General features: G+C 35.8%; 2 protein-coding genes across 3 annotated transcripts; one reads left to right on the forward strand and one right to left on the reverse strand.

Annotated features, from left to right (window-relative positions):
* Window positions 1–768: 768 nt before the first annotated feature.
* On the reverse strand, window positions 769–4,488 carry LOC141440998 (non-structural maintenance of chromosomes element 3 homolog; the record flags this gene model as incomplete). The annotated part of the gene is given in 4 exon segments (XM_074105599.1): window positions 769–864; window positions 1,191–1,303; window positions 2,399–2,570; window positions 4,094–4,488. Coding segments are annotated over 4 exon segments (618 nt in total), but the record flags the coding sequence as incomplete, so codon positions are not given.
* A 169-nt stretch (window positions 4,489–4,657) lies between these two features.
* LOC141440999 (glutathione S-transferase-like) lies at window positions 4,658–12,530 on the forward strand. Of its 2 annotated transcripts, none has more exons than XM_074105600.1 (5): window positions 4,658–5,510; window positions 6,521–6,612; window positions 6,994–7,143; window positions 7,369–7,511; window positions 7,871–12,530. In XM_074105600.1, exons 1-5 carry the CDS (start codon window positions 5,443–5,445, stop codon window positions 8,036–8,038), a joined length of 621 nt encoding a protein of 206 aa, XP_073961701.1. In that variant the 5' UTR covers window positions 4,658–5,442; the 3' UTR covers window positions 8,039–12,530. The 2 variants fall into 2 exon arrangements, with proteins under 2 accessions (XP_073961701.1, XP_073961702.1); XM_074105601.1 differs by having other exon boundaries at window positions 4,658–5,398.
* Window positions 12,531–22,831: the final 10,301 nt, after the last annotated feature.

Consider the following 22,831-nt stretch of genomic DNA (forward strand, 5'->3'; position numbering starts at 1 on the left):
TTTATTTTCCCTCCATCAAAAATGACAAGTGCGGGAAGTTCGAAGGACTAGCGCTGCAAGGCAGACTTGACACCCCACACTTCAGTCTACTCGTGACCACGGCCACTGTAATGTTGCCGAAACGTCGAGGTAAATATTACTCGTGTGTTAGCGTGATAAGTCCTGTGTATGGTTTTTGACTATGAGTAAAAATCACGAAAGTTTAAAACTCTGCTGCATGTCATCTTCTCGTTCGTAATTACTAATTTAATTAAACAACGCATTGATTTTAATATTGCCGTCCCACCTTCCATCTACAACCAACAGGGCCGGTGCCGCTGCAGACTGCGGTATGCCTCTAACGGCGCAAATATGTAGGCATTAGTAGTGCCTAAGTGCCGTTTGGGGTAGAAACCATGGGTCCTTGGGATCGGAGTACTTCGAATATTTTTAAATTATTTTCGTCCAAATTGATTACGGCTTCGGGTGACCAGAGGGCTGGCTTTTTCTTAGCACAAAGATGAAGCATTGCCATACAGCGTGGTAATGCTGCCAGCCTTCTCGGCACCTTACCACCAGGCAGTGATTTTGGGCAACTTTTTTATTTATAAGTTTAGTTTGTATGTAGTTTTAGTTACCTTTATTATTTTTATTTCGATTTGTACTGTGCTATGTTTTATTAATAAATATACGTTTGCGCATAAAAAAATAATAATAATACGGTTTCCATTTGCGACATCAACATGACATGGCATAGCATGTATTGCTGGATTCAATGCCACCACTAACCTCAGCCATTTTGTTCAGTACGAAAAGCTTGGGAACTTCTTCAGTGGCTCTTCTGCCCCATTCGAACACATTCTTCGTAAATTCTCCTTCCCCAACCTGAAACAGTCATATAAATCTGAAGCCTTATTGTATAACGCACTTGGAATCTCAATCGTTTTCACCACTTCTTTCTGTCACATGGTATAAGACGAGGGTAGAAAGAGATGGCGAATGCGCATCGTGAACGTCAGCGCGTTAAACAATACGGCCTCTGGTAGAACACTATTGGCTCTGTGCACGATATCAGCGCCACCTATCGTCCGCAACTTTGCTGGCTCTGAGGCTCGACGTTTTGAAATTTCATGGCGACATTGTGACAAAAATCAAACCAAACAGGAGAGATGAAAAAGTAATTGGTTAATAAATAGTTCAAGTTAAAGTACCTTGTTCACTGTCAAGTATAACTGTCTTGTGAATGTGGCGACGAAATTCTTCTTCCCGGCGAAATCATTTGCATCCAACAGTCCAGCTTCTGACAGAAAATTCCACATGTCATCTGGAATTTTCACAAAATATAAAAAAGGTTTTTTTTAAGTCAGTAAAGAAAAAAATCATGATAAATAGAAAACATTTTATATCTGAGTTTAAAATAGTACATTAATGCAGAGGCCATGAAGTAAGGGATTGACGGACGAGTTCGGGGTAGATAAAACGAGTCCAGTAATCCCTGTTCTGGCCGAGGTTTGTATTGTATAGTGCTTTTCTCAAACAATGTGAGGAAATATATCCATCCATCCATCCATCCATCCATCCATCCATCCATCCACCGCACCGCACCGCACCGCACCGCACCGCACCGCACCGCACCGCACCGCACCGCACTGCACCGCCATTCTATACTCTGTTTAATTAACCAAGATACTAAAGTGACAGTATGAAATGTCAAATGTAAAAATAATGTGACCAAAGAGCATATAACCACTACGTTTTAAATGTGACCAGCATAGTACAAATATATGATTTCGGTTTTCAGCATAATTGCAAATACTTAATTGATAAGACATAATATTTTATGGAAACAAAATAAAATTAAAGCATTCAATGTTCTACTTTCCTCAAGCATTGAGCTTTGAGGCAGGTCTCAACATCAACATTTACAAAAAGTCGACATATCCCCTAAATGGTGGCATTTTCATTAGACCCATTTTTTTTTTTTTAGAATGTCCTACGTACTCGGTAATTACCGGTTGTGGCACATCACTATTTTATGAGATGTAAAAAACAGGTAACACATGAAGACATGAAACGAAACATCATTTTAGTATCTAGGTTTAAGAAACATAGTATAGCTCTTAAACAGATTTCAATGCAGTTTTATTATTATTAAGTATTTAAATTATCAGGAAGCAATTGGTAGGTGCCTGTATTTAGCTGTTCAAGTTCAGTCAAGTATTCTTTTTAATATTATTTTTTCTATTTGAAAGTGAGTTTCCTTGTGATTTTTAACTATTAGTTAAATCTAAAATAATAATATGATTGAAAATTGGTTATGCGGTTTTTGAGATATTGAACTTTAAAATGACAACGTCTGAGGTTTTTAAGCTTTTTTTAAGTTGGTTAGGTTAGGTTATTTATTATATTAATTATTTACCTTCCTTAACATTTCCTCCAGACATAAATATGTGTGTCAAAGCTGCCATGAGCATGATCCGCTGATGGGAGTCCGAGATGCTTGAAGGAAGAGATTCACATTCTTCTTTGAGCACCACTATGTATTGTGACATGGCCTTTCCTGCTATGGGGACTAATTTGTACCCATACACCTGTAATTTTTTTTTTGTCATATGTTGAGTTTGAAATGCATTATCTATAGGTAATGTTTAAAAATGGGTCTTGTTAAAAAAAAAATTATAAATGGCTTCTGCCCAATGGGATTAGAGGTTGTGACATACTTTATGGATGGGCCCCTAATAAAACAGTATGTTTGGTAACCCGTTCAATGTTTAATTTTATCAAACTTTTGTCAAACCAAAAAAATATTCTATTTATATTTATTTTATTATGTTAGTCCGCTCCAAAGTTGGTTTACAACTGTTAAAACCAGAATGTAGCAAAGAATGGTTTGGAGAGGTTTTTATGCAAATAAATGATTTATGATTTATTTATGGATTCTACAATAGCATAATGAGGAATTCAAGTGTTAACCCCATGATGAAAATAATTTTGCTCCCAAGTGACTCATACAACTTTTTACACAGAGTATGACGAAAATTTAAATAAAACAATTCTAAATATAATTAAATAGCAACCAGCATAGAAAAAATTATTAACTTCAAAAAATTGCATTTGCAAAAACAATTGGAAAAGCCTAGAACAGAAAAGTTGTACTTTGATCTCTCTCGTCAGGGAGGAAGTTACTTTTCTGAATGAAAAGTGTGAAATAGTAATTGTTCAACAAGGGAGGAAAAGAACCAATATCACACGAGATAATATTAATATTTCAAGTGTGATATTGGTGTTTTTTCGAAGTTAAACACTACTTTTAATTTCGACTACAAGGAAAGTAAAAAATATATTATGTGTATGAGAAAAAAAATATTGAATAAAAAAAAGTAAAATGAATAGAAAAAAAAATAACAATTCATAAAAGACAATGTCACATTTTTTTTAAGGTCAAAGGTCATTTAATTTTTTTTTATTGATAAGTAATAATTAATTTAACAAAATTTAAAATGTTCAATATAATGATCAGAGACAAAAGGTAGATAAAATAGGAATTTTAGTCAATTTATTTGTAAAGTTATAGTACCTAAGTTATCCCATTGAACCAAGGAGTTAAACTGTACAGAGATAGGCTGTATATACTGTACACATACCATTGTCATTTACCTACTGATTGTTTTTTTTTTCTTAAGAATCTTTAACTTTTTTGTTTTATATGTCTGCATACCTTTAAGAAATAACCTAATGAAAATAATTTAATAATAATTTGACTAGCATTATCAAATTTTTAATATAACTAATTAAGAAAAAAACTCAATAATTATACCAGGTATATACCATAGGCTGAATACATATAATAATATGTGTTCCATTGACATCCAATGCCTTTTTATTTTTTAATTCATATTTACCCTTGGGAAGAAAATTAGTTCTATCCTTCCTCTTGTTAGATACGATTTGCCTCACTATTCGAGTAAGAGAGATGAAAAATATTTTTCCGCCCTGAGCAGCTGATGCCCCCATGCTACCCCACACACATAATCGGTCCACCAAGGAGTGTTCAAAGCCTCAATAATAAAACATACTTAATCTGTAGTCAATTATTAACGGTGGCTTTGCAAACCTTCTCAAGTAATTTATCCGTTCGAAGTATCACTCTGGAAACAACGCCTGACGGAGTCTGACATACAGTTGCCAAGTGTTTTGCAATATCGGCACGTTTGATGGGTAGCTTGCTTGCTTCCCTGCATAAGATATATCGAGTGCATTCATTGACAGCCTCTTCTAAACTAGAATCGTCTTCTTCTTCTTCAATAGGAGCAGCAGGAGCCCCCGCTCTTGTGGATCGTCTTTGACTCATGGTTTGTTGCTTAAGGGGTGGAATGAAACTCAATAAACCAAATACTAATCTATGTACAAAACTTTGTCCAATAAAGTGTAAGATACAACGCAAAACACAACACAACGCTAAATAACGAATAATTATAAGCAAGCAAATCAATACAATACAGCGCGCGGGCTGTCATTCATTTGTCATGTCAAATCAGTCAAAACTGTCAAAAGCCCACTCATCCCGTCATCCGACCACCTCCGCCCAACCAAAGCCTCCGACGGAATCGAGCCGTTCGGAGCACCCAAAGGAGCGGACCATAAACCTCATATTACTTTTACGCTAGTAATATTATGGAGCGGAGGGATCTGTTGCTTTCTATAGATTTCTAAGGTTGCGTGCAATCGGCTTTTCCGCGCCACAGAAATCTATTCATCAAAGCAACAAATCCGTCCGCTCCGATCCGATCAATGCAGTATCTCTTTCTTATTAGTCTGTGAGTGAATGCAGTGGACGCGGACACGGAGCTTAAGGCCACGTTTTCACCAGAGATAGGCTAGGATAGGATGGATGGGTTGCGAGGAATGGTTTGTCATGAACCAATACAAACGCTTGCTTTATTGACCTATCTTCGTGCGCAGCGTTTCTATTGGTTCATGAATCATGCATGACTGACGTAGGTAAGGTCACCAGGTTTTATTAAATTGGCGATACTGGTATCTTACCTATAACGGCTATAACTGACGACTGAAGAACTTTGTATCCATGGTCATAAAATAAAATGAATAAAAAAAAAATACAAACCTATCACTGTCACTGTCAGTTACGTCAAAGGACGAAATGACACTTGCTTGATTGATTTGCGTTTGCAAGATTTTCATATTTTCTTTTTTGTATTTTTTAACAAGATTATACTTATTATGTGGGGTAATGAAGTGATTCTTAAAGCAAATTCCTGATTAAGAGATTATGCATGAATCTAAAAACATCAATATTGTACAGTTTTCAAATAAATTAATGACAAGACAGCATGGAGGGCCGACGATTATTTAGTTACAAAAGAATATTTTTTTAAGATTTAAAAGTCAATAGAAGAAGGTATTGCGGTTGTTTACTTCAAGTTTTTTCTCTTCATTACCAACATGTCGTTTCGTAGTTTAGGAAAGTTGTTTAAAACGAAGAAGACTGATAAATCAGAGAGCAAAGAGATGTAAGTGTAGTGTTATTGTATGCAAACATTCAACAAGTGTTTTATTTTCGCCGGTAACATGTTACGCCGCTCTGTTATCCTTGGAGTTAACTATTTTGTGTTCATGATATTTTGTATTGTATGAATTATTATTTTTGATTTTTATTCATTCATTTTTGTAACCAGAAGCAATTTAATTAAATTAAATTTATGGATACCATTGTCGCTGTATTAGAATTTAATAAGATTTGTGAGTGGTGTCTTAATATATTAGAAACTAGCTGTTCCCTAGGTCTGAAGAATTCATTTAATAATGTGCAATTTTCAGGACAAAAACCTATCCTATGTTCTTTGTAGGGCCTCAAACTACATCTAAATTGGTTCAGCAGTTTCAGTGTGAAGAAGTAACAGACAGAGTTACTTTAGCATTTATATTAAGTATGGATTTGAGGATTTCTCAACAAAAAATGTCAATTTTATTTGTGACTCCAATTTGCAAAATAAATTGTGAGCAACTAATTCACCTACAGCTTGGCTTGATATTACTGAGCCTAATTGACATAATCTCCCAAAATAACCTACTTCATAATGTGAAAAAATATTTTTTTGTTACTAAAACCACAGAATAGATAATCTGAAACTATTTTTGTGACTTAATAATTTTGGTGACAAAAAATAAGTTTCTAACTATAGATACAAATTAATTAAGACATTTTGAGAAACTGTTGTAAGGTTTATTATGCTATATCATTTTAAATATTGGTGAAAATTATAACCGCGACGCGTTGCAAAGAGCAAAATTGAAAATGATTATTCTCTACGTATTATTCTAGGTAAATAACTTAGATTCGAAATAAGCCTGTTACCTTAAAACTGCGTGAAATGTGTGTTTTATGTGTATGAATGTGTATTTAGTTTGCAAACTGAGGATGCGGTTCGATTGACCAAAATGTTTGCAAACTGAGGATGCAGTTATTATGCTAATTAATCAGTTTTAATTTTTACCATTGTATTTTTTTTTTCCCTTTCAGTATACTCCCAACAGAGGGATTTGAAAGAAGTATAGCAATGTTGCTGGCATATTCTGGGCAAGATCTGACAGAAACTAGCTCTGAGGAAAGAGGTTTGTTTAGTAATAGTCTAATAAGAGTAAGAGGAGTTGTCGAGTACTCTATGATTGGCCAAGCGTCTTTGTTTTTCCTTTTCCGGGTGACACTATTATCGGCCCAGATATTACCAACATGGAAATAACAACCCAATATTTCTTGTATACGCCCATACAAACTCATGTCAAACTGACAAGAGTGTCTATGGGCGTGTACACGAGAAATCGGTTCGGTATTATCTCAGCCGGTAAATAGTGTCACCAACCCCCCTCTTTCTTTAATCAATTCAATGTAAAGTGATTTGTAAAGTCATGGTAGCCTTGTGTAGATAGAGGTACGAATTACATTTGAAATTTTCATTAAGTAGAAAATTTATTCTTAGGTATGTTTTTTTCCAGACAAGCCAGAAAGTCCGTCTCACCGGTGCAACCTGCACAGCGTTGCAGTGCTGCGGTTCCTCGGTCGCAGCCATGGTCTCTCAGGTGCCGATCCGTTTGAAGACCTGGAAATTGACAAGATTGTTGATGTATTTGTTGATTTTCTTAACAGTAAGACATTTTTCATCATCGTATTTTGGCAGTCAGCTGACTGCAAATCATTTATCATTTCAGTCAAATAACTGAAGAAAATGGATAGTGTAAACAGAAACAGCTTTTTTTATGTTGGGGCAAGCTTACCTGCACAAAATTTGAACATGACCTATCCCATTATGTATTGCTTAATTAAAGCATATCATAGTAACTTATAACTGATTTATTTTTTGAATTTTCCAGAAATACAAACTCTTGAACGGGAGCAGGACCCAGAGTTGAAAGCCCGGAATGTAGTAGCATTTAACGAGGAGGTGGCTTTACTGTATCTGACCAAACTTGATGCGGTAATAGCTACTAACCGAGGACACCTAGCTCTTAGCAAGGTATGAAGCTATTTTATGTTCTTAATTGACAAAAACGATTACACAAACATAGCTATGGAGGTGTAAATGTAATTCTCAGTTGACCGCTTTCAGAAGAAGCGATGCAAATTTAAAGATTCATTGGATGGGCTTTTGCATCCAGAGATGTGGTTTCAGTGCAAGGGAGAGTGTTATATCTATCTGTAGTGTGGTGTATATATCTGTGGCTCCCCATGAGGCTGACATAGTCACATTTGGTGTGCTAAAGCCTCGTTAAAATAACAGAGGGAAAAAAAAAACAAACAGCTTTATTGCCTTTATTACACGTTTGTTCTTTATCGACATGGAGCTGCGTAAAGTATTGCCTGTTTTTTTTTTAGTTAACCTGGGCAGATTTTCTGCTGGCGGGGATGTGGGATTACATAAAAGAAGTGCTGGAGATCGTAGCTAACAACAAATTCCATAATGTTGAACTGTTGGTGCAACAGTTGGCCTCAATACCTACCGTCAAATTAGCTTTGGAACGAATAAGCCACAACGAAACTTAGTAATAAGGATTTTAAAACCTTTCGGACACGTGATTGAAAATAACGTTTTCGAAATGTTTCTAGCAGTTATTTGTACAATGTTTTGTTCGGTTCGAAAACGAAATGAGAACGATTTTAAAAATAACGAACACAATGAGTCGACCCCTGCAAAGATATTCGCGAACGTTCTTTTTTTAAATGTTGCTTGCTTAGCTAGGCACCGCCAAAAGAGAATAGCGTCACTACTGAAAAAATCTCGTATCTAATATCAATATGTCAACAAAATGAGGGTTTTCACAGCGGCGAAATATCGCTAGATGGCGTTAGTATCGGGAGATCCGTTTGATGTTTGTTTGCGATTGGCTCATTTAGTTTTTAACCAATCACGAGCAAACGTCAAACGGAGCTCACGATACTAACGCCATCTAGCGATATTTCGCCTCCGTGAAAATCCTCATTGAACCTTGACATAATGATCATAAAGTTCACTCAAATGTCGATTTTGAGGTACGAGTTTTTTTTAAAGTAGTGACGATAGGGTAATAACCTATTTATTTGGTAATATTTTTTGGAGTTTTGTTAAAGAAGCAATACAACTTCCCAGAAACGACTTTTTTGTTTTAGTCTGTGAGATGGAACTTTAAGCGTTTGATTTACCAAGATCAGTGGGAAAGTTTGTAACATTTGTAGCTTTGTATCGAACAACAGAGAGAAGGAAAATAAACTGTTGGCAACGTTTTATATTTTGTTCCTGTTAAGAAACGTTTCGATGGAATCCGAAAGAAGTTGTATATTGTTGTAATTTAATTTTGATTTTCGAGTGATCTCTGAACATTAAACTCATTGAATATTTACGATTACAAATAGAATTAAGTAATATTGAATCGACCAATCTAGATACAGGCTCTATTCTTTCAATGTAAGGGAATGAGGGCTAAAAGTCAGGTGAAATATCGCTAGATGGCGTTAGTAGCGTGAGGTTTTTTTTGGCTAATAACTAAATGAGCAAGCAAGCAAGACCGTAATGTCAGAAAAACCTCACGATACTAACGCCATCTAGCGATGTTTCGCCTGTCTTTTAGCCCTCATTATATTTATGTTTAATTCATAGTTAAAGCATCGGCGGCTCTGGTACTTGATCAAGGTAGAGTGAGATTGTCTACATCGCTTCCGCGCGCTTCGGAGCAAAATGCAGAAAACTGCAAATGTATAGTTACACGCAAAACGTAACCAATGACAAAATCTACAATATGCAAAATGTACAAACAAAACATACAAAAAGCAAAAAATACATTCGCAAAATGTACCTGTTTTTTGTACGCGCCGCGTGTTTCACAATATGCGTTGTGTACATTTTGCGTATTGTACATTTTGCTATTTGTTACATTTTGCGTTTGGTGTGCATTTTGTTTCGAAGCGCTTCCGTGCCTCGCAAAGGCTCTATCATATATTTACTTTGCGCTGGCAACTGGAAAATGGCGCCCCTAGCCATCTGGCGCCTAGACTAGAGCCACTGTTCTTCTTGCTCTACTCCGGGGCCGGCGCTGGTTTAAATAACATAACGGCTTACTTACAATTAAAACATACTTATTCAGTTTTTTTAGGGTTCCGTAGTCAACTAGGAACCCTTATAGTTTCGCCATGTCTGTCCGCGGTAAGCTCAGAGACCGTTAGTACTAGAAAGCTGTAATTTGACATGAATATACATAGTCAAAATACCACGCACAGGACTTATCACGCTAACACACACGAGTAATATTAGTCTACTCGTGACCACGGTCACTAAGCTGTAATGTTGCCGAAACGTCGAGTTAAATATTACTACCAAATTTAGTGAAATCTCGAAATTTCAATTCAACTGTCAATTTAATGGTTCACACATGTGAAACTCCTGGTAAAGTCTAGTTTGTTAATATTTTGGACTTATACTTTATTAGTTTGTTGTATATCTGTACGGTCAAGGACTTTGTTTCAAAAGCCGCCATGACACCAATTCACAGTAAACGTCATAGTGACTTTTCCTTTGAAAAGGTTCCATGGTGGCTCATGAATTAAAGTCTTTGACCGTACACGTCATGGAATCGGTTCGATTCCCTGTCATATTTTATATTGCTTATATACCTATATGATGATCTTGTCGCAGTAGTAATATTAATTGAAAATTTTATAATAGTAATTCGTAGTTATTTACGTATTTAACGGTATTTTACTTAATTATCGTGTTTTAAATCAATTTTCCTAATTTCAGGAGACTGAATGTGAATAAACTGTGAATTCGTTATTTATTATAATTATATTATAGTTCGCATTTATAATATTGTTAAATTTGTCTAAGTAAGTTATAATTATAAGGATAATCGAAAAAAAATGTGCCATAACAACAAAAATATTTTTAAATAGATACCTACCTGCCTGTAACGCTACATTTTTTTCATCTTTTATTCGACTGGATGGCAAACGAGCAAGTGGGTCTCCTGATGGTAAGAGATCACCACCGCCCATAAACATCTGCAACACCAGGGGTATTGCAGATGCGTTGCCAACCTAAAGGCCTAAGATGGGATACCTCAAGTGCCAGTAATTTCACCAGCTGTCTTACTCTCCGCGCCGAAACACAACAGTGCAAGCACTGCTGCTTCACGGCAGGATTAGCGAGCCAGATGATGGTAGCAATCCGGGTGGACCTTGCACAAGGTCTTACCACCTGCAAATACAACTCAAACTGAATATTAGACGTAAGTTAAGTATATGACTTGGTTGATGAGTAGGTCCCCTCATCCTTGTAATAACGAACAATGTTATATCCTGTACAGTACAGTCGCCATCAGATTATCGCAGCGGGCAAGCTACCCATAATTCGCGTTTCGGCTGATAATGTACAATACACAAAATGTACACTACACGCATAATGTTCAAACAGTCAAAATGTACGTACGCAAAATCTATATCATGATAAATGTACCTACATCATGCATGACTAATGTTGACAGATGAATGTTACAGTACGCAAATTATACAAATAATTAATGTACATATGTTAATTTTGATAATTGTACAAAATGTATGTACTTACTCCACGTGATAGTGGCAAAATGTGCAAAGTTAGAATGATCAACACGCAAATTGTACATTACAGAAAAATAACAATAGGTACGCAAAATGTAGATATTTTGTAGTCGGCAATCGAAAGTTTAACCTCGTACGTAGTTATTTGATTGACAAAACTTTGTCTCTGTCTATATATCAATTTAAGAGCTACGAGACAGACAGACACATATATAAACATGTCAAACTTACAATTTAATACAGTCTCTTTGCGTCGGGGTTTAGGTAAACCATCCAGCTTACTGTACACTTGTACTTGTACATTTTACGTTTTGTATGTTTGACGATTGAGCATTTTGCTTTTGTAACTTTACATTACACGCATAATGTGCAAACAGTTAAAATGTACACACGCAAAATCTACATCATGACAAACTTACAGTACACGAAATGTACAGTACGCAAAATGTACATAAGCTAAAAACACATAACGCAAAACGTGTAAAAAGAAAAATACACATTTCGCGAATTGTTCAATGCAAAATGCATAATCGTACATTTTTCGTACCTATTTGTACATTATCACCCGAACGGAGCGATAATTCAGACGGAGCATACATTTCGTTCGCCGTGTGGCACAAAGGGACCTCTGTATAAAGCCGGATGCAGCAGAAATTACGCGACTCACCCTATACTGTACTATACCCTATAATATAAAACCTAATAACCCCCCTTTACTGTACAGTCGAAGAAACTGAATCTCGTACCAGGGACCAGGGTGGAACGAATGTCATGACATCCCATACATTTGCCAAAGAAGTCGTCGCAAAATTGATTATGAAAAGGTACAGTCGTGTTCATAACTTTGTGAGAAAAATTCAATCAAATATATCTGAACACGCTTGTACGCCGTTAACAATAGCCGTGTTCGAATATTTTTAATTAAATTCTTGCTCGCAAGCTTATGAACTCTACTGTACCTGGTATTTGATTCAGTTTCCTTGACTGTACATTTCTAAACTTGTATTTCAAGTTCAGTACCTACCTACAATTTTGCACCAGTTCCGAATGATATTTTCGAGTGATGTCATTTCGAAAATTAGTCCTCTGTTGCGGCTTTTTTTTTAAAGGTTTTTTTATACAATTTTTTTTTATCAAAGGCCACGAAATTGTATGGAGGTGACAGCTGTCCGAGCGTCAGCTATATCGTCTGACTGAACTATAGGAGAAAATGAATGGCTAATGTGTGGAGATAGGAAAACAACGAGCTTATTGGTATTTTTTCTTCAATTGCCGCTTTGTGTCTGATAAACGCTACTGTAAACTAAGCCTCTGGTCTACTTAATGGAATGTTTGGAATGTTTTTCGAACTGTAAAAGTAGGTACCGAGTGTTTTAAAAAAGAATGAAAGAATTGTGAATTGCTGTTGTTCTTACGGAATAAAGTATCTATTTATTTTACATTTGTCCTCTAGTTGTTTTATTTGAAGATATCGAATAAAAATTTTCAGCTATAGATATTTTATGGACGTGGCAAAAAACGGAACTAACGCAGGTATTTGTTAGTACAATATGATGTAAGATTGTACAGTTACGTGTAAAAATATGAACTTATTCAAAGTTTCAAAAATAAGTACCACAGACTCTTATTCCGACGCAATAAGGCCGTAGTGGCATGTTTTTAAACAAAATAAAAGTCTATCATGAATAATTATTGGAGTAGACACATTCACTTATATATTAGGAAGTGTTCTATCAGACATTTTTAATTTTCATTAAATTTTCATGGAATAATCGAGAAAAACTAACAAAAATGCAACGTTGCCAGCTCAGCAGGTATAAACCAAGTAAAAACGCTCTTAAAATAAATGGAGTACTTATAATTATAGTGAGTGGCAGTCTGTCGATGGTTAGGCGCCTACAAAAACCCAAAGATATACAAAAATCGTAATAGCAACACTAGTTCCACAGATACTCATAATACGTCACGTCGCACACCCTACGATAACGTCGATAACGATAACGATACGACACACCCATAGACTGGTTGCTATGCTATAAATAAACTTGTTTTTGTAATTTGTGACCGGCAGGCAGGCCGGCGTAGGAAGCCAGTTTAGTTTTAAATTAAAAAAAAAAACAAGCAGAACAAGTTCAGTTGTTGACAGTGCTATACGGCTCGTACTGAAAATAAATAAATTGTTCTGTCGCTGGTAACGAAAGAAATAGTGAGTAACTTTGTAATATATTATAATAGTAGGTAATAATGGATGGTCGGTAATGGCACAGAATAAGTAATAGTATGGACTTCCTTGACCGCCTCGTCCCCCACTTTGATTTGATTGTCATGAAGATTATCTTTGTGTGCTTATCGATAGTTCTTTATAAGTTACTTTCTGTTATATCAACAAGGCTGATATTAAGCAGACTACCCAATTAGTTTAGGTAGTAGAACCGGGGATTAGATAAGATAAGTAACCAATTGAATTGAATTTTACCTTACCTACATTTAATTTCAGTAAGTATACGACATGGCTGCTTACGGCTCGGCAAACTAAAAATATAAAAGTTAACCTCGTAATGCCAGCGTACCTACCTACTTTTGAAAGTACGAATGAATAAAATATAAAAGCAATTTATTTAATAATAATAGGTACTCTCGAGATAAAAAATCATAATAATTTTCAAAATCACAAAATTTTCTTGGCTTGTTTATCGTGCTCTCTGCTCTGTTCTGTTATAAGAAGTTGCGACTGGATTAGGCTGCGTTTCCACCAGAGATGTCCGAGGATACGTTGCAGGGGATGTGTTTGTCAGCCAATAGAAAAGCTTCATTTACCTACCCTCACACAGCACACAGCACAGCCTGGTAGAAACTGGTCTATACTGGAATCCATAATATCTTTTGTCCTAATTTCAAAATCCATAACAACTTTTGCCATAGTAACGTTAGCCATAATACTTTTTGTCCTAATACTGAATATCCTAATGCTTATTTGCACTAATTTCAAAATCCATAACAACTTTTGTCATAATGATCTTTTGCCATTATAACGTTTGCCATAATGTAAATGCCATAATATTTTTGTCCTAATATTGAGTCGCAATTCTAACCTAACCTACTTTTCTAGCTGCGAATGCTGCGATTCGTTTCTGTAGGGGCCGCAGTTTGAACCTAACCTAACTTACTTTTCTGGTACCGGTTCTTCACTATTGGGGTCTCAGTTTTAACCTAATCTACTTTTCTGGCTCGCAAGTTGCTGTTTGCCAACAAGTGCTCTGTTATGGCATTTCATATTATGGATTTTATTATTACTCGTATCGTAAGTTTAATGTCTTACTATTAGTACAAAACATATTATTGATTTAGAGTATTAGGACATGTGAAATTATGGCTTATGATTATTAGGACATAAGATCAGTATGGCAAATGATCATTATGGCAAAAGTATGATATGTCAAAAGCGTTTATGGCAAAAGTGTTATGGCATTTGAGTTTAGGACAAAAGCTGAGTGGAGCGAGGATAGGTAAATGAAGCGTTTCTATTGGTTCATGAGATCATGACAAATACATTCCTCGCACGCAATACATTCTCGCACATCTTTGGGACACAGTTCTGGTAGAAACGCAGCCTTAAAACCAGATGATCTAATAATCAGTCACATATTTTAGGGTTAGGTGCGACTTTATTAAGAGTCCACCCACGCAAAACGGCGCGAGCGGTTTTGTACCTCACCCCCGCGACCCCTCCCCTCTGAGATAGATCGCGTGCAACCGCGATTTGTTCGTAGGCGTTATGTGACAGCAACGCGTTTTCGCGCCCAGCGCGGCGAAATACGGTACCGCTAAAGTTTTTCAGAAATGTCAAAACGACCGTTTGTTATGGAGTTTGTATTGAATACGTCATATACTGACTGCTATGACAAGGCTATGACGTTACAATTTTCCACTTTCAAACTGATTCAATTTTATGCACTTAGGTACTTAGGTAATTCGTTTTTATTAACTTGAAAATCGCCAAAATTACGAAAAATGTGAAAATTCGGTTATTATGAGTATTTTCAAAGCTGCATTCCAATACAATACAATGACTCTTTATTGTACTCCGGTCTGAGTGGAGAGCCTTGGGAGAGGTCTATTATGTCCAGCAGTGGACGTCTTTCGGGTGACATGATGATGATTATGATGATGATTATCACAATACTGAAGTTCAACTAGCTTTTATTTTCTTAGGTACACTTTAATTTAACTATGGCCTATGAAATACACCTACATTTCTAAAAGTGTATTAGTAATTTCTTGCAAGAGAAATACCTATATCAAAATATTAAAAATTATTAAAAATTAAGCAAGATATATTTCTCAAAATGTAGACAAAACTGAAGAATAGAATAGAATAGAATAGAAGACATTTATTCACATTCACAAAGACACACAAATACAACCAAACTAAAAAACAACAACAGCAAACACAAATAAAACAAAAAAAAAGAAAGAAGATAACTTATAATACCTATACTCATTTAGGTAGGTATACACTAAAATATGGATCCATTTGCAGATATCGATTTTTTATTTGAAAACCAAAACCTCATTTGCTTCGTACAGTCGGATAAAACATTCAAAGGACATAACATTGCCTGGCGGGCAATTTTTTCAATCACAGGTGGACATTATATTGAGTAAAATTACCCACGTTTATAATTTTATAAAGCACTTAGTACGTTTACAAACTTAAATTTTAATAAACACAAAATAAACATTGTACTTTGCTCTGATAACTGTTATTTTTATATGTTTCATGTACAATAGAGTTATAAACCCTATATTGAACAAAAAATACTCATTCGTGACAATCGATTTTATAAGAAAATGGCCCTAAGGCAAAGTTGACGGTTTTTTGCCCAAAATTCAGAACCAACATAAAAAATACAACCGAATTGATAACCTCCTCCTTTTTTCTGAAGTCAGTTAAAAATTACGTAGGCATATAAAATGGCGGCTTTCGTCAACATCAAAAAGAGAATCTTCTGTACTTTTATATTCTGTGAGTGTTTAGATACAAAATAATTTTATTTTTGCATATCACGGGCAGTTTCGGCATCAGGCTTCTAATAGACTCTCGTTAATAATCCCCTTTTTACAGCCCTTAATGCACAATGTACTTTTGTGTCAATATTAGTTCCAAATCCCAAATGTTACCCGCTATGATCGTGCTACAACAAGGCCATAGTCGGTAGGAAAATACAAACTGAAATATAGATGCACAGAAAAACCAGAAAAAGAGACCAGCATCCTCAGCATGACAGAGGTGTCAACTTCTAGATTTTTTCTCGCCTGCTGGCCTAAATATCAAAATTTTCCAGGCGTTACTTCCTGTCAAAAATCAGCAATTTGTATTCAATCAGTGTTCTATCAATGTCGTATGTATACAAACACCTCTATATTATGTTTGAGTTTTCTAATAATTTTATCATATTTATGAGTTAAACGCTAATAACCAATAACAAATTATAACAACAACAGTTTGTATATGACACTAAAAACACCGATTGAATACAGAACTAGGCCACGTATGTCCCTTATTTTTAATAGGAAGTACCACCTACAAAACTTTGATATTTCGGCAAGTACCTAGTAGGTCAATGTATGGTTAATTCTTAGAAAAAAAGTTAGAGGTGTCACTACTTCAAAACCAAATAAAAGAAATGTGTCTATTTATTTGGTCTTTTTTTTTAATTTATATGATAACTAGTATTACTTTTTTGAGTGGCGATGTAAATCTATATAAAGAACAACTTTAAAATTTGAAACAAATCGCTTGATTACATACTGATAATAAATACATTAAAAAAACAAAAGTCAAGAACTGACACAAGTAGGATATTCATACTCAACATAAATATTCTTGGAGATACGAGTACTCGCAGAAAAAACTGTGCCCATTTGATAAAAGGGACGGCTTACTAGAAAAACCAAACTATGAACTGTTACCTAACGACTAAATGCAATCAGTTTGTCTGAATTAATAAATTATTTACTATTTTAATTGTACTTTAGATTTATAAAACTGGAGTTCCAAGAGTGGAGAAATTACGTATAAAGAAAGAAAGAAGGATATTTTATTAACACTAATACAAAAAGCACAAAGTGCAGTATTTGAACCTGTACTGTAAGTGAGAACTTTTTCTACTATTATAACGCATGTGGGCAATGTTGTCTAAATAACTTTGCCCGTTATAAAATTCAATCAATAAGTTACTTTGCCCAACGATTAATAAAGTAAATATTTGTTTTATATAAGTCATGTGATTTAGTGGGTGTCTCAAAATAATGTAGGTACTTACTGTACTAAAATAGTGCTTGTGTAGTGTAGATGTATCATCATCTGGTTCAGAGACCTCAGTGCGTTTTTTTACTGTAGAACATGTTAATTCAGGGTATTTATTACCTGTATGGCAAATTTCATGCAAAACCGTTCAGTAGTTTCTACGTGAAAGAGTAACAAACATCCATCCATCGCCATACTTAAAAAAATGTATAGATTTTTTTTTTGTAGAGAATTTTATGTAGATTACTTATGTTTTAGAACATTTTTTGCTGTGGTTTACGAGTTATTTACGAAAAACTAAATGGGACTTTTACACAAACTCCTCCCCACCCGTTAGCTCTACCCCCACCCATCAGTACTTTTAGTATGTGGTCTAAAACACCATCCCCTACAACTATGCCAAAATTGACTTATACGCGAGTTTTTCCCCGGAGATGCAGTTTTTGGTCTTCGTTGGGTAGGCTATATACTCGTACTACGACACGTATTAAGTTTGAACACATGTCCTATATTCCTACTATGGTAGTTATCAGTTTATAAGTAATCGACAAAATATGGAGCCAATAAAACTATTTAGACTACTAACCAATTTTTCTGTACTTACCTAATTCTTGTAATAAACAACACACTTACTTTACAACTTCTGACATCTTCTGACATGTTGTCTGTCATTTTACGAGTATGAGTACTTCTTGTTTTTTTTTGTGCGTTATTTAATTTATTTCTCGGTGTTGACTATCCTAAAACACCTTAAATACCCAAAATACAGTGATAACGTAATTTAATAATAATTTCCTTACTCATAGATTGAGTGTTATGAAAGAAGTGTAAATGTAAAAGTTTTTTTTCGTAATTGAATTTTGTGGAGAAAAGCGACGCAGGTCAATCAGGCAGAGCACCTAAGCGCTCACTGTTTGTTTCTCTGCGTTGAAGTGACAGAGAAGCAATATGTCGTCGGCGTGGCGTAAGTCTTTGCTCATCAAAAATTTGGAAATAAAATAAATGCAAAGAAATTACGATTTAGATTTAAGAAATAACACAACAGATATTATTATTACGTTTTGTTTGTAAATCAGACTTAGTAATTTGATTATAGTGTCTTTATAAATAACGGAGTATTTTTGGTTTCTAAATCAAAGTAAGAGCTCACTTTGGCAATAAAATCTATCGAGCCAAATTAGTTTAATCGTGTTTTGAAAGCAACGACTAACTCAGGAATACGATCAAGATTATCGTAATATTTTTTTTATTGCCACGAAATACACCAATTTTATACCACGTCTCTTTAAAAATAGCCGTGTTTGGCGTCTCTTAAGGATATCAATTATTTTTTCTTTGTCTTTACTTTCCCCACCTAATATTATAAAATGCTAAAGTGATTCTATCTGCCTGTTACCTCTACACGCTTAAGCGGCTGAACATTTAGATGAAATTTGGTATGGAGATAGTTTGAGACTGGAAAGGGGAAGGTTATAGGAATATTTTTGTCCCGAAAATAATTTGAATCGTGGTCTTAGACCTTGTATTTTCGATATGGTCAAATTAAATGTTTTTTTTCCTATTGGTAATCATTGCTGCTATTATTTCTACTTTGTAGTACATTTAATTTCAAGAGTAGACAACCCATAGTTCAACAGACTAGAGTAGTTGGGACCCATTCAAAATCGTGACCAGCTCAAAAACTCAGTAAGGGCACAAAACAGATGTGGTAAGGGGACCGTCCCGCCCGACTGTATAAACAGAGTTTTAGGGGCTGTTTCACCGGCTCAGGATGACTTCGTCCACAGTCCCATTTTGTCACCTTCTTAAATCGTCCTCATTCTCATGCAGTCTACTGTTCTGATTCGCCAACATTCCCACATCGTCACTTTCCTATCTTGTCCGCTTTCTTACGTGGGCCACAGTACCAAGTCGTCAACAGTCTTATTTCGACTACAGTGCTAACACGTCAACATTCCAATTTAGACCACGGTGCCAACTCGTCAACATTATTGCATCGTTCATTATCCAGACTAATATAAATGCTCTATAAATTATTATTGAAAAGGGGCTTTTTTGCAAATTATTCTCGGGATATTTTGCTAATTTAAACGCTTAAATTGACCATATCTGTGAGACAACGTCTGCTAAACGTGGACGAGTTGGCACTGCTGACCAAGTAGTACTGTGGTCTATAAAATAAAGTGGACGAGTTGACACTGTGGTCGAAATAGGAATGTAGACAAAATGGGATATGGACGATATCATAAAGTGGACGAGTTTGGAAGGTGACGATTTAGGAATTGTAGGCTGACGAGACGACATGGCACTGTGGACGAAGTCATCCTGAGCCGTTTCACCATCCATTGATTAGTGTTAACTGGCGGTTAGGTGTGATGCCGTCTCTATTTGTTTTGTTCGAATAGACGGAGACGGCATCACATTTAACCGTCGGTTAACGCTAATCAATGGATGGTCAAACAGCCCCTTAGACTCCTTTCCTTTTTAGTTATTATTAATTATTTATTTAAAGTATTTTTAAACCTAATTTTTATACTTACCTTTCGGCACTCCAGCAGTTATGATGATATGACGAATCTAAACGGTAAAAATCAGTTTTTAAACATTTTATATTAGTATAATGTATTCTTCAAATTGTAAAGAACTCTCAAATAATAATACGTTATCGTCCATCTCGGAAAGTCTCCCGATTCATTTATATCCTACGTATACGTAGCTATATCGTACTTGTAGCAGTTGTAGCATATCAAGCGTGACGTGTGTACGTGTAGGTATAATGTACACTATTATATATGCTGTGCCGTGTTGTGTGCTGGCGTAGTTTTACCTCGGACTTCGTTTGACCAACAGCTAACCTAAACGTAAGTTTGAAATAATAGGGCCAGTGTTTGAGCACTTAATTTTTTTTTCAATGGTACCTAACCATCACGCTATTTTAGGGAGCATGCATCGTGAGTAGGTAATTTTGGTTTCTTGACAGTACAAATGGGAAGTCGTCCACATAAATTGACTATTTTGAATTCGGATCTAAACTAACACGGTATGGTTTATGTCAATCCAATTTATATAAAGTGTAAACAAACAGATGTTATCAAAATTATTGTATAAACACCCAGTGGATCGCATCAATAACACATTCATCTGTTATTCGTGTCTTTTAACTAGACGTATAATCACTTTTTTCACCAAATAATTAACTTGATTTCAATATTTAATTTTCATTTGAAAAATCTTCGTCAATATCTGACGTTAATATTTCTTGAACATGGGTATAATCTGTAGTGGCATAGACTAGCGTAGAGATGGTGGAAAATTTGACATAAGCGACTTTTATTTACTTGTTAAAATAAAAAAACTGCTTTATAATTGACTTGTTAAATTAAAAAAAAATGTTACTGCTTTTATAATTGAATTAGTAGAAAGATAGAAGCGGACTAGAGAATTTTGGCAGAAGCAACTAATCAAATTTTCGTATACAGAACCAATGTGTTTACGTTTTCTAACTACCCTAAGTATCTGGGCGAGCTCGAGCCGTCTGCTGCTGGCTTTTACGGCGGAGAGGGCCGTTCGAGTTGACAAGCGCAACCCTTCGCCGTACAACTGGCCTTTTTTATTTAGATTTACAAGCCTAGTTCAGTCTCAGTCAAGACAGGGATTGAAAACAATAGTAATGTAAAAAGGTAAAACTACCGGTCAAGGCAGCTTCGTGTTGTGACACGCCCAAGATAGAGTCTTCCGTTGCCATTACGAAAATGGAATAAGTAAAATTTTTACAAAATTAAAAAATAAGGTTTATGGTTTCGGGTTAGTAGAAGCGGACTAGAGCATTTTGCAGAAGCGACTAATCACATTTTCGTCCACAGAACCATGCCTAACATCGTGTTCAACTACTTCCCCGTCAAGGCTCTGGGCGAGCCGAGCCGTCTGCTGCTGGCTTACGGCGGAGAGGGCTTCGAGGACAAGCGCATTTCGCCGGACAACTGGCCTGCCTACAAGCCTAGTGAGTATACTTCTCAGTCAAGACAGTGAGACACAAAATAACAAAAAGAAAAACCGGTCAAGAGCGTGTTGGACACGCCCAAGATAGGGTTCCGTAGCCATTACGAAAAAATCAAGTAATATTTTTCAAAGGATTTCGTGTTGTGTACGGAATCTTCCACGTTTAGGTATATTTTATACCTTAGGCTGCTTCACTACACTACACTATTTTTAATTCTCAAGCAATCTTAGCCGTTATAATTTTCCTTGTACATTTGATGTACTTATTACCATACTGAACTTTTTCAGATTATTCCACCCAACAGTTTAGATTTTAGAGGGGGGGGGAGGGGACGTTCAAAGTTGAATATTTCGCAAACAGATTATTAAATCGAAAATCGTCTTAGCAACCCCTCAATGGTTTTAAAAGACCTATCCAACTATGTTCCCACACTGGTTATGACGAAAAAAAAATCACCCTACTTTACGTCTATGGGAGGTACCCTAAAAATTTTTTTACCTCTTTGTCGGCGTGACGTATGTATGTTCATGCCAAATTACAGCTTTCCAGTACTAACGGTCTCTGAGCATAGCCGCGGACAGACAGAAACAGACAGACAGACATGGCGAAACTATAAGGGTTCCTAGTTGACTACGGAACCCTAAAAAGGGTGAGATACAAAGTAGTACAACTATGTTGTGTGCCCGAAATGGTCCCAATATAATGCAGACTCCTCGGATGGAGTCAGCGCGTCTTCCGGCGAGACCATTTTTAACCCCTGACGCAAAAAGAGGGGTGTTAAATAAGTTTAACCGCTATGTGTGTCTGTCTGTGGCACTGTAGCTCTTAAACAGGTGGACCGATTTGAATGCAGGTTTTTCTAGCGATGGTTCGTAGACATGTTTCATCAAAATCGGTTCAGCCGTTTTCAAGATATTGAACTTTAAAGAGACAAAGTCGAGGGTTTCACCTGTCCCGTTGTCTGTCTGTCTGTAGTCAAATCTTGTAAGTTAAATTCGTCCAACTTCCAGTAGTTGGATTGACTTGAAATTTGGTACTTATGTAAATTGCGTGACAATACAATAATCTGGTAGTGACATCCTGGTAGTCTGGCCAGGATCGTCTCCACAGGACGGAACTCTTCAACGGTTAATGGCATCGACTTGAAATTTGGTATGCAAATATAGTTTGGGTGACAATACAAGTACAGTCAACAAAAAGTACAGTCAGCAAAAAAAGCTTGAATTAAAAATGAATTTTTTACCAAAAACTTTTTTTGGTTAGGTTAGGTTATTCTTATAAACCACATCCATCCAGCAGTGTAGGTTTCGTCAGGTGAACATTACAGATATATGCAGCAAGTTTTATCATATATTTTCAGTCCTCACCTTTGAGGAGGAAGCATGCGGCATTGTTGACAAAATGTTTGAGTTCCGTTTGCGGTCTTCCTGTTTAGAAT

This window comes from Choristoneura fumiferana, chromosome 23 (genome assembly GCF_025370935.1).
Source record: "Choristoneura fumiferana chromosome 23, NRCan_CFum_1, whole genome shotgun sequence".
NCBI lineage: Eukaryota > Metazoa > Arthropoda > Insecta > Lepidoptera > Tortricidae > Choristoneura > Choristoneura fumiferana.